Source organism: Ornithodoros turicata, chromosome 4 (assembly GCF_037126465.1).
Source record: "Ornithodoros turicata isolate Travis chromosome 4, ASM3712646v1, whole genome shotgun sequence".
NCBI lineage: Eukaryota > Metazoa > Arthropoda > Arachnida > Ixodida > Argasidae > Ornithodoros > Ornithodoros turicata.
Window position 1 is genome coordinate 39,223,696 of NC_088204.1, and position 12,513 is coordinate 39,236,208.

A 12,513-nucleotide genomic window follows, 5' to 3' on the forward strand; every position below is an offset into this window, starting at 1 on the left:
GTGATGAAAACAATAAGGCTACTCTTAGTATTTCCTTCTTTTCGAAATTGGGATGGGTGACAGACGCAAATTCGTGCTGATTGAGGATTATCGCCAGTGCCGCACTGTGTTTACATTTGCCGGCCGGTCCCGCTTTACACTCGCAGTGTCCCTTCATTATACGTAAGGTTTGTGGTTTTCAGCATTTACTTTCAAGCGAATTGAGGGGGTGTTTATTGACATTTATTTCGTTTAGTAAAAATCGTATTCTTTCTGCAGCTACGTTCCGTCTGGATGGACGGGATGTCCGAATGCGGACGTCTATCTAATTGTACACGAAGCAATGCCTATTTTGTAAGTGAGAGAAACAACCAACTAGCAAAAGTGAACAGTGACGTTTATCGTCAGTACAATTGAATACAAGGAATACGACGAATTCGAAAAAAAAAATCGGGGAGTGTTTTTCGATATGTTTCGGAAAATGCCGAACACCACAAAACCTACGTCTGAGTTAGGCATGAACCTGAAACGGGAAGCCTAGTTGAGAAAAGGGATGTTATCACCGCAGTGTCCCCTCCCGGGTGTTCGAAGACATCTCCCACTTCAGAAGAATAATGACTCATAAAGCCTTCCTTGGTCTAAAGTTTTACTGTTATAGGTCGAAAAAAGAAAAACCCTGCCTTTTTAGAAGGTCAGAAGCCGCATCTGAGTTTGCTGCTAGCTGCTGCATTCGCCACTGCTCAATACACGACAGCAGTCAGCGCCCAGTTAGGTCATACCGATTTTCTCCCCAACAGGCGCATTTCACATTTCCGCATTTTCTCCCGAAGAGGTGCGCGTGTCAAATTTTCGCCGCGCTCTCTGGTTAGCGCACGGAGCCTATACCACTAAGCACAGACTACCGGGTGTTTACAGTACAGATTATGCACGAGTCAATTTTGCGTGGTTGCGATATCGGGTTGTATTTGTACAGGTTAGTGTCTTCCTTTACTGGATTGCCATACGGGCTAATATCTGCTGCTAGAATAACATTGGAAGTAGTAAGGAATTGACTCGTGATATTTAGCTTTTCACATATTCACATCCGCATTCCACACATCCGCACAATTTCCACGCATTCTCAATTGCAGTGCGATAGTATCTGGCAACTTCAGGGCTCGGTGAGATCTCAACATCGGATTTATAGGATTAGGTCTCATAGAGGCCGCAAAAATGAGCTTCCCAACATGGATAAGTGTCTCATTGTGGAACAGCATCCCAGTACGGGTGACATAGTGTTGCCACACCTACAGATTTATCATGAGATCTACCTACTTTTTGAAAAATCTACAGATCTACAGAGATTTCTGGAAATCTCATGATTTTTCGCTCCAACGAATGAGTCAGTCGACCCAGTGTTACGCATCAGTGCACAAAACGACAACGATGAAAAACGTCAGCAGAATGCGGGAATGAGTGTTTTACGGACTATTTTTTAGAATGTTTTCCACAGTTAATTTGATGAAAACGAAGCAAAGAAACAACCTCTCAACGACCACCATAACTGGCTTCCTGCACAAAAAACGCATGCTTTTGGGTCAAGCTGCTTCGCCTTTGCCGTTGACAAGGATTTGATCCGCCGATGACGAAATTGGCGGAGCTCGCCAGAGGAGAAGGACGTCTACAGCGACTGAACCATTGGCGAACCTCAACGCTAAATAGATTTTCTTGAGTGTTTGTGTGTCCGTTGCCAGTTGTGTGCGCCTCACAGACTTGACTGACTTTGAAATGAAACCACAACGTTTATAATGCACGTCACGCATGTACGCTTTCATTATGTCCGTGGAAATAATATATCGGGCTTTATTGTCTTTGTTATCCATTGGGATCCTCGCTCACCATTGTGATGGTGGAACGAGTGAGAGAAGTGTTCCTACTACACGCGATGCGTTATTCTTGCGTTGGAGCGCCACATCTCATGTGAATACACATGCCAAAGTATTAAAATTCTAGTTCTAGCAGACTTTTCTCGCGACAAGCGCAGAAAGTTGGGCTAGTTGGTGAGACAGCATACTGCAGATGTTGGGACGCGGAAGACAGGGACTGAAGGAAGCACACAAACACAAGCGTCACTCGCAACTAATATGTATTGCAGGCAAAAGAATGCTTTTAAAACACAACCGGTAGGCGACACGTGCCGGGTTATAAGCCTCAAACCGTGCTGATAGACGCACGGCAGCCAGTAGATAGTAAGGACGTAATTAGGTACCTAGGAAGGCAAGTTCTTTATCAGAAAGTGTTAGAGATGGTTGACTGACACACTTGCCTTCCCCCGCCAAAAGTATGTGAAGCGCTTCTATTATCTCCCGGGTAATTTGAGATCTGGCCCTCCCCAGGACAGTGGTACCCCGAAAATCCGGAACACAACCACATCTATCGCAATGGTATGCCAGATTGCCCGAAGGCACATTTCTGAGGCTGCAGGAGTGCTCACGTAGTCTAGTATTTAGGCACCTGCCCGTCTGGCCAATGTAAACTCTATTACACGACAGAGGGATTTTGTATATAACACCAGAAGAACAGGGCACGAATGTGCCCTGTTCTTCCTACCGTTGTCCTGTTGTGCCTACCGGTTGTGTTTTAAAAGCATTCTTTTGCCTGCAATACATATTAGTTGCGAGTGACGCTTGTGTTTGTGTGCTTCCTTCAGTCCCTGTCTTCCGCGTCCCAACTTCTGCAGTATGTTTTCTCGCGACAGAAGTTCTAGCGACATCGCAAACTCAAAGTTCCAAAATGCGCAATGCCAGTGCGCTCAGCAATAAATTCCGACTGTGGTCTTCAGCAGTGGAACAAAATAAGTTCTTCCACTAATTTAGAGACGCAGGCAGACATTCCGGATCTGAAGGCAAAACGTTCAAGAAACTGACTTTTGAGTGGCTACAGATTTTTAGGACTCGGATCTACAGATAAATTGCTTTCACGTCTGGCAACACTGGTGACATCAAGTAATACAGGGTGTTTCACCTAACTCACGACGTATTTTTTACAAAAATATGAAGTCCTCCATGGATAACCACAGACCCAACAAAAGCTATGCAGAGTATCGCAATAGTAAAAAAAAAAATGAGTGAAAATTACGCTTTAACCCCGGCTGTTTGATTGTCTCAAAGAAGCGCGCGCGACATGTGCGTCTTGAGGAGGAAGTGTCCCCGCCTTCATTTGTTTTGCCTTCTTTGTGATAAGACGGTTATTTTGTTTTCTCTGTGATAAGACGGTAGTCACCAGCATCGAGGTCAAAGCGGGGTAAAGAAAGGTAAAACAAGAGGCGGGACACTTCCTCCTCTAGACGCTCATGTCACACGCGTTTCTTTGCGCAAATCAAGCAGGTGAGGCTAAAGCGTAATTTTCAATGTTTCTTTTTTACTATTTCTGTCACGATACTGTCCATAGTTTTTGTTAGGTATGTGGTTATCGGTGGAGGACTTTATATATGAAGTCCCAAAAAGTGAGGTTCGCTTCGCAATTTTCAATTAAGAATTGTCCAAAGCCTTTCTTTTGGCGGCGAAAGTCCGACAATCCTCTGGCGAGTACGTCGCCAGTTAGAATTTTTTATCTCTTTAGATGAAACACCCTGTATATGCGCAATGGTTTATGCGCGGACGATCCCCAATTCAACTATTCGAAATATCAGCTTCATTTCATTTCCACTTTTTCTATTAGAATTAAGTGCTGTGAGCTTTCCGAGGACCTGTCTGGACGTGCGGCCTTCTTATGGTGCTAGCACAACAGCAACCTGTGGCGAGAAGCTCTCTTTCAGGGAGATATGCAGCCCACGTAGATCTGTTATTCCGTCTGTGATGGTGCGGGCTGCTGCTCCAGACGAAACCGTTGCTTTTTTGCACTGGTTTGGTTACTTCGCATAGGGCATGACTCGACAGTCGGGTACTGAGATGCATACGCAGTAACGAAACCGTTGCCACGGTGTTAAGCGTTACTTTATTGGCATAGTTTGAGTTTGTGCACGTACTTTCGGTTTGTCCAGAATACGTTGCTGTATGTATTTTCTGTTGCTGGAAATATTTTCTGTGAGCACACACATCAAAAGGGTAACAAATAAAAATGCATTCGCCGAGTCTCATTGCTTTCTTGTTACTTCGATGAAGATATCTTCCAGTGACTTCGAAGACACATGCATGTTGTTGATATTGTAGTGTTTTTGAAGGTAGTTGACCCTCATGAAAAGCCTGCTGAGTGCCATCCTGCCGCTCAGATGATAGATAAGGCGACCCTGCAGAAGAAATGTTCCGGTTTCTAAGTGCTTGCTCCGAATAATGGGAAAGCAGCCGAGATAGCAGGGAAGACATATACGTCGCTAACACATATTCCCATCCCCTTGCGTTTTGTTCGTGTCAGGTTCAGGTGTGAAAAACAGCTGCTTCCAATCCGGTTTTGGACAATTATAGTAGCCCCTGTTGCGTGTGTCTCACGCGTCTACTTTTCAATCGTATTAAGTGCAGGGATTATCGAACACAGCCCAAGCGCAAGCAGTTTCTATCCGTTCAGTGCCTTACAATGATGTACAACAGTTTCAAACATTATGGAGCATGGTATGTCTGAAAAGAATAAAAACACAAATGGAGGGACGGTTACGTAATTCACCGCTCTTTGCAGCGTCAGCTGTGTGTAAATCAGTGCTTAATGATTCTCATAATACGATGGTTGAAATGGTTCATCATCATACGATGTCTCTCGGCTAGCTAGACACGCTTGCTAGCCCAACAACAGGTTATGCACCACCATTTCCACCGAGATCGTTCTCTCTTCGTCTCCGTCCAGTTAAAACCGGCTGCTCGCAACTTTTGTCAGCTAAGTGCTTAGCTGAAATCCTTGTGTTACCATCAGTACCTCAATCGTATGCCAGAAATATGGGCAAGATTTATGCTGCACCTAAGGGTACTCGAATGACGATCTCGTGCTCTATCTGAAAGACGCAGGGGTTATATCTGCAAGCCGACAGGTTCGGCATTCCATGACAGAAGATGGTGGAGATATGTTCACCCCGTTACGAAGCGTCATGTTAACTTTTCAACCCACAATCCCTCTTCCATACCGAATTGCCCTCGGATTTCAGACCTTCATCGTTCACGAATACATAGAAGTCCCCATGCAGTGCTATAACTGTCAACGATTTGGCCATATTGCTCGAAATCGGCGAGGTTCTATTATGTTGGCATATGCGCTGGGCCTCACCGCCGATCAGACTGTAGCAATAAGAGAGAGCCAACGTGTGCTAACTGTAAATCCGGCCACCCTGCATCGTTCTCTTTAGTTCCGTGGAGACCGCCGCCACAAAAAGTCATCAAGATCGGATACTACGACTTTCATTTGATGCTCCCAGGGGCGGTAGCGCCTTCTCTGACACTCTTCCCTGCGGTACTCGCGGCAGTCAAGGCAATGGTCTGCATTTCCTGGTGCGTCGCAACTGCCCGAGGTTCATGCGCTTCTGGCATTGGAGGCAATATCTTTACCTCAGCATGATGGAATTGTTTAGAAAGGCCATAGCGTTGCAGTGGAATCATCGCAGTCTACGTAACAAGCTCCCTGATTATAAATCTCATCTCCACGCCATCTCAGTTCGCTTTCATAGCTGCATGCGAACATGGCATGGATGCTGCACATCGCGTTAATTGTTATACAATCTGCCTGTCTCATCAATCGTCTGAGAACAGAACAGCGTTATGCTTTCGTAATGACCTCGTTGCTGCGCCCATAGGGTCAGTTTGTCATCGCTCTTATGATTGTGTCACTTGCAAGATCAGCCTTGGGCACATGCTGTTAACAGTCGTCAATATCTATCTACGTCCCGCGGTACAGGCTCCGTGGACTAACCTCGAACGCTTATTCAATTCACTGGAATCCCCAGCTCTCCTACTGGGTGACTTCAATGCTCATCATACGGCCTGGGAACGCCGTAGAACGGACGTATGGGGAAGGATGTTGTTTGAAGCAATGGAGACTGCTCGCATGTGCTTACTTAACAACCGAGAGCCAACTTATATGCGATCACCAATGTCACTCGATGTCCTGGACATTGCTCCAGATATCGCTATCTGATATTGCTGGATATTGCCTGGAGCTCAGCAGACATAATTTCCCCCTTGTCGTGCGCTACCGATGTCGACACCCGAGGTAGTGACCACTTTTCCCTATGTATTTCGCACGACAGACTGCCTCTGTCACCAACTACTGGACTGATTAATTTAACGAACTGGGGACTCGTGCCGGCCTCCGAACATCTGTGTACACCGGTATGTCCCCACAGGCCCTCTCGCAAGGCATTCGTTACCCCATTCAGGACGCGGTGGTCCTGTCTAAAACGGTATCAGGTCACGTCGGTCATTCTCCAGCAATTAGCCATCGTAGAGCTGTAGAGGACGATAGTCTTCCTCTACATGAGTGCCCGAGTTCCCGACCGACGATAACGGTATGCCACGGAGAGGCGATGATGGTGGCCTATCTCCATGGCCGCGCCGGTGGAACTGAGGCAGGTGCTCCAGTTGCGTGCATAGGTGGGCATTTCCCTGCGGCCTCACTCATCATCACCTCACGAAGCACGGACTTCATCAGCCTCATTCACCCTCACCAAATTTTCCTCAACAGTAACTTAACCTCAGTCGCCCTCACCCTCACATTCCATTTCAAATTTTTCCCTCACGAACCTCACTGCAGGGCATCGGGATCCCGAAAGTTCTCACCATCCTCATCCTCACGTGCCTTCACCTCATGAGGCTATTCACGACCATCATGGCCTCACGTATATTCACTTCATGAGGGTCTTCATCCTCACGTGCCCTCACCTCATGAGAGCCCTCATGTCCTCAAGGCGCCTCACGTATTTTCGCCTAATCAGGACCCACATGGCCTCACGTGTCCTCATCCTCACGTGCCCTCACCTCATGAGGGCCCTCATGGCCTCACGTACCTTCACCTCATGAGGACCCACATGGCCTCATATGTCTTCAAGTCACTAGGAGACACGTGAGCCTCAAAAGAACTTTCACATGAGACGTCGGCGTTTATCTACAGTGTCGGTAGTTACTACTGTGTCGGTACCAGTCGTAGTCGGTACTGTGTCGGTGTCGGTAGTTACTAGTAATGGTACTAATGATACTGCGAGGCATTAAACTGTTTACAGGGTTTCGTGCTGTGCTTGGATAAATGTGCTGACAGTTGTTACTGTCACAGTGAGGTTTAACGTTAGAGTTTGGCATCAGTAAAGTGGAGCCCGAAATGAAATACTACAGTGCAGATGTACCGTTACGGAAATGATCGGGTGGTGGCGGGGAATAGTGCTTGAAGAGATCCTGTACTCGATTCTCAGAACCGTATGAAGCTGCTGCCAGAATCGGAGGATCCGCTCACAGCTGAAGTGTTTGGACACAACGATGGTACTTAATCGCACCTGCGATCAGGTGCCTTTTTGTTGTTGTTCTTTCTTCTCCTCCTTTTACATTTCAAAGGAGCGCTACAGTCACGGGGATTCCAGTTTTCCTGGCTTCGTTTTGAGGAGACAAAGAACGAATTTGAAAATTCTTACAACTCCATGATGAAAAACCCGAGACTGGGGAAAAGACGAAAAACAGACGACGCACACGAACTCTCAATTTCAACGTCTGTTTTTCCTCTCTTCCCCAGTCTCGGGTTTTTCATCATAGATCTTTTTGATTGTTATTTGTTTGTTCTGCTTTGTTAGTTCGTTCGTTAGTACTTCCTTCATTATTGCTGTCGCACAGACTATGGGGAGCCCGGTAAAGGCTGCTTTATATTGATCTTATGCTGTTAAGAACAAAAGATGTCAAAATAAAAAGAAAGCCTCGTTACAATCCCAGCAGCGGTAACATTTGTTTAAACAGAAAATACAAAAACACCGCACATGGCACCTTTGGCACGACACAGCACGCGTGTGTCCAGTTGCAATCATTCGAAATTAGCGGTGGAAAGCAGCTGCACGCGCTTTCGAAAACGCGGTACAGGGCCTCTCCAAACGAGGCTGCTGTTCCAGTAAACAGGCAGATAAACGAATCCACAACAGGTAGTGTGTCGCTCAAAACACGACTTCGAAATCGTGTTCCCTATTCTCGGGGTTTTATCTTATGCAACAAAATAACGTGACCGCCGTAATGACTTATCTGTAAGGTCACTCATGAAAAAGTCGCGCGCCCCTTTGAAGTGAGGTTCTTCATGGTAGCCTTCATACAAGGTGGTCCACCAACCCTGATAGAAATTCATAGTAAAAAACGTAGGCCCTGGAGAGACATGCGGTGAAGGGATTTTTTTCTGCCAGTAACTTTTGTCACATATTTGTAATATTTTTATTTCATTTCAATTGACCATTTTCCTGAGGTGTGGCGCCCTCTCGAATGTCGTCTGCTACTGGCTGAAAACAAATGCACGTGAGGAGCGCATCTGTTTCTCTGTCTTACATTTCAGCATACTTCGCATTCACTTTTTGAGTATCCATCTTAGGCTTCGAGGCCTATTCCTGCTGCTTTTCCCTGTACAAAGTGTAAGTGTCCGTTTGATGTATGCAACATGACCATGGAGCAAACCGTGTCCGTGTCATTCCATGCCAGACCAATAAGCTGTGCACAACTGTTTCGAAGAAGAGGAAGAAGAAGATTCTTGCGCTTGTTGAGTGCAGTGCAGTCATCCAGCAGTAAAGTTATTCGTTATCGTTCCTGGGTCCTTTCATACATTTCTGGTGCCGAGAAGCGTAGCCGCACTCATTGACGGAAGGAATCCAGGAACGGGAAAATGGTGTATAGCAGCGTTAACGTAGTAATGGCTACGGCTGTTTTCAGCAATGATTTCAACTATGGTTCCATTGTTTTCAACCAGAAGAGCAGACGACGCGGGATGCGCATGTGCACAGCGATCGCGTGAAAATGGCGGATTGACGGAAAGTTAACTTCTTGAATGAACTCCGAAATTTCCCAAGGCAATCTAACGTATTATTTGCGGAAATGGGTTCCCCGTCGTCATTTTACTCAGTAACCCCACTCGTAATGCAATGGCAATTGCCGAAATAAATTCGCCGAAAATCGTGGAAATGAGAGCGCTTGGCACCGCCTCTTTTTTGACGGCTCTAAGTTTGAGCGCAAAGCTGCGAAGAAAGGAGGTTACATTGACACGCCACACGAGGGGGAAACGGTGACAAACCGCAGAACAGTTCCGCTGCCAGGTATCAGCTTTGCCCACGTCAGTTTCAGGGTCGCGCTCCTTTTCCTTTATTCGTGTTTTGCTCAGTGTGTTTGTTTGCTTTTGGGTGCGTACGCGGCAGTTTTCACTATGACCGCTGATAGCGGTCTCGTAGTTTTTCTGCACCACCTTATTGTCATGAACCTGTGTATGCGTGTGTGTGTGAGAGAGAGAGAGTTGTATGCACGAACGCCTGTCAGCTCTCGTCTTTTTTCAATTCGTTTGTTTCGACATGCTACGGATTTCTTCACATTCAACACACTTATTGTGTACTTTGATTAGGTTATCATTAGCGTAAAAGCGTTCGAAGCGTTCGCCATCTGCCGCAATGCACAGGTGAGCTCTCCGAATTGTACCTTCCACGGTCCTTTTTATGAGGGGCGTTCAAGTCAAACCGGGACTTTTCATTTTTTGCGACAGTAAAATGAACTTACAGGCGAGAAATTAGTTTATTTTACTACGTAATCTCCAGCTGCACTAATGCACTTGTCCCAGCGTTTCACGAGGGCTTGGATGCCAGCAGCGTAGAAATCCTTACCGGCGCGTAGCAGCCATGGTCGGACCGCATTCTTGACCTCGTCGTCGCAGTTGGGCCCCCAAGGAACGCCTTCAATGACCCGAAGAGATGGAAATCGCTAGGGGCGAGATCTGGACTGTAAGGGGGATGTGGCAGCAACCCCCAGCCAAGTCCCTGTAAGGTGCGTGTGGTGAGTTGTGCGGTATGCGGGCGTGCATTGTCCTGTAGGAGGAGGACTCCTTTGGTGATAAGGCCCGGCCGATTTGGCTTCAGCGCCTTATGCACACCCCTGAGAATCTGGCAGAATATGCACTATTGGTCGCACTATATGCACTACTGATATCGAGACATGTTATCCGTCGTTTCTTGAGGATCAGGCGCTCCACAAGTTGGATGTTCTCAGGAACTCTGACATTGGGCTCTGAGCCGCCCCGGCCGGGGTTGTCCTGCACTGATGTACGGCCATCTCGGAACCGTTTGCACCGCTCAAACGCTTTGTTGCGGCTAAGTGTATCGTGGCATTACTGAGCCTGAAGTCTTCTCTGAATTTCAGGTGCCTTTACGCCTTCATTCACGAGAAACCTCATGGCAATTCGCTGTTCGATGTGCGCGCTCACCTTGTTTTCGGCCATCTTGTCCAGCACGTGTCTTCTCTTTTGCACAAACTTTGGACTACCACGTGGTGAACGCGGAGGCCTGTCGCGTGTGAAAATTACCAAAAAGAAGTAGCGCGAGTCATTGGTACACCCAGGAGACAGAAAGTCCCGGTTTGACTTGAACACCCCTCGTATTTCAGATCTGGAAAGCGGCGAGCGGAAAGCAGTGATTTCCCCTGCTGGTCAGCCAGCGATCGTGGTTCGCTTTTGTATACTTCGTCTTTGACGGGACCCCAGAGGTAAAAGTCCATCGGCGTTAAGTCAGGAGAACTGGCGGGCCATGACACTGGACCAAATCGGCCAGCCCACTTCTCCCGGAACATGTGACGGAGCAGCTGTACTGCACGCCGCGCGCTGTGAGGTGGAGCCCCATCGTGCTAAAACCAAACGCGGGTCTGTTCAGCAAGAGGCAGGTCATCAATATCAGCTGAACACGGCACCTAAAATTTCACTACAGTAGCGGTTGGCATTTAGGGGTCCCGTGAAAAAGATTGGCCCAATAATGCCTCCGTTATAAATCCCGGCTCATGCATTCAATCCCCACTCGTACTGATGCTTGCAGTCCAGTAGTCAGCGTGGGTTTGTTTGGCTCCAATAATGCTCGTTGTGGCGATTCACTTGAGCGCTATGGCAGAAATGAGCCTCATCAGCCCAAATGACCCTGTTCACAAAGGTTCTGCTTGGCTGGGTCCGACATCGGATCCAGTTACAGAAATCCAACCGTTTCTGGTTGTCGCCCGCCTGGAAATGTTGATGAAGGCTCACGTGGTACAGGTGGAGTTTGTGCTTGTGTAGTGTCCTCAGCACACTTGACTTTGATGTCTGTACTCACTTTGCCAGGGTGCGCAGACTTTACGTGGAGATCATCTCCTACTTCTTTCAGGGCCTGGTCTGTTTGTGTCGACTCGTTGGCAGAGATTGGGTGTGACCGGCTCCGGGTACCGGAATGTAAACTTCCTGTTGTGGACAATCTTACAGATGCACGCCTTATGGTACAAGAGCTCACCACCCTAGTTCCTGGAAGCATTTAACTGTATTTGAGGACTGCTCAGTCATAGTCCGTACCTGCAGCCCCCAGAGCGATGATCATCCTTGTTTTTTCTTGGTTGGAATACACGACGCTTGCCATCGCTGCCGTTTACTTGTTCACTGCATTCACTGATACCGTGCAAAACGGTCCAAAAATGTATTTCCTTCCGTACCTGTGAACACGTCGGGTGACCTCACTTTTGATAAGATAGCTCTGATTCCCGCACTCACCGCGGGTGTTTGTTCCGTGGGTAAGGCATGTAACCCTTTCCCCCCTCGTGTGGCGTGTCAATGTAACCTCCTTTCTTCACAGCTTCGCGCTCAAACTTAGAGCCGTCAAGAAAGAGGCGGAGCCAAGGGCTCATCTCCACGAATTTTCGACGAATTTATTTCGGCAATTGCCATTGCATTACGAGTGGGATTATGTTCTATACTGAGAAAAATGTCCACGGGGAACCCATTTCCGCAAAGAAAACGTCAGGTTGCCTTGCAAAATTTCGGAGTTCAATTCAAGAAATCAACTTTCTGTCAATTAAAATGAAATAAAAATGTTACCAATATGTGGCAAAAGTTATTGGCAGAAAAAAAATCCCTTGACCGCATGTCTCTCCGGGGCCAACGTTTTTTTACTATGAATTTCTATCATGGTTGGTGGACCGCCCTGTATATGGAGGAATGAAACCTAAGAACGGAACATGGCAATCCTCGAAGATCTTCGAATTTCCATTGGCCCTTCGCGCAGAGTGATGTCATCTGCCGCACACCTTCTCCAAGCCAGGGGATACAGTGGCTTCCCCTTCACCCGTGAGACTCTTCACGAATGACCCATGACCTCACCCGTGAGGTTCCTCACGAAAGGCCTCACAGCCTCATCTGTGAGATTCCTCACGAAAGGCCTCACGGCCTCATCCGCGAGGTCCCTCACAAAGGGCCTCACGGCCTCAACCGTGAGGTTCCTCACAAAGGGCCTCACGGCCTCATCGATGAGGCTCCTCAGAAAGGGCCTCACGGCCTCATCTGTGAGGCTCCTCACGGAATACGTTGTACCCTCACGTGTTGATGGCCTCACGACGATGGCCTCATGAGGGCCCTCAC

General features: G+C 47.5%; 1 protein-coding gene across 1 annotated transcript in view; it reads right to left on the reverse strand.

Annotated features, from left to right (window-relative positions):
• Positions 1-3,935: 3,935 nt before the first annotated feature.
• Positions 3,936-12,513, reverse strand: part of LOC135393033 (phospholipid-transporting ATPase ABCA3-like) — a 241,869-nt gene continuing 233,291 nt past the window's right edge. Inside the window, exon 24 of the mRNA XM_064623623.1 lies at positions 3,936-4,246. Within this exon, the coding sequence (XP_064479693.1) occupies positions 4,094-4,246 (153 nt within the window). The 3' untranslated portion in view covers positions 3,936-4,093. The remainder of the gene's footprint in view (positions 4,247-12,513) is intronic.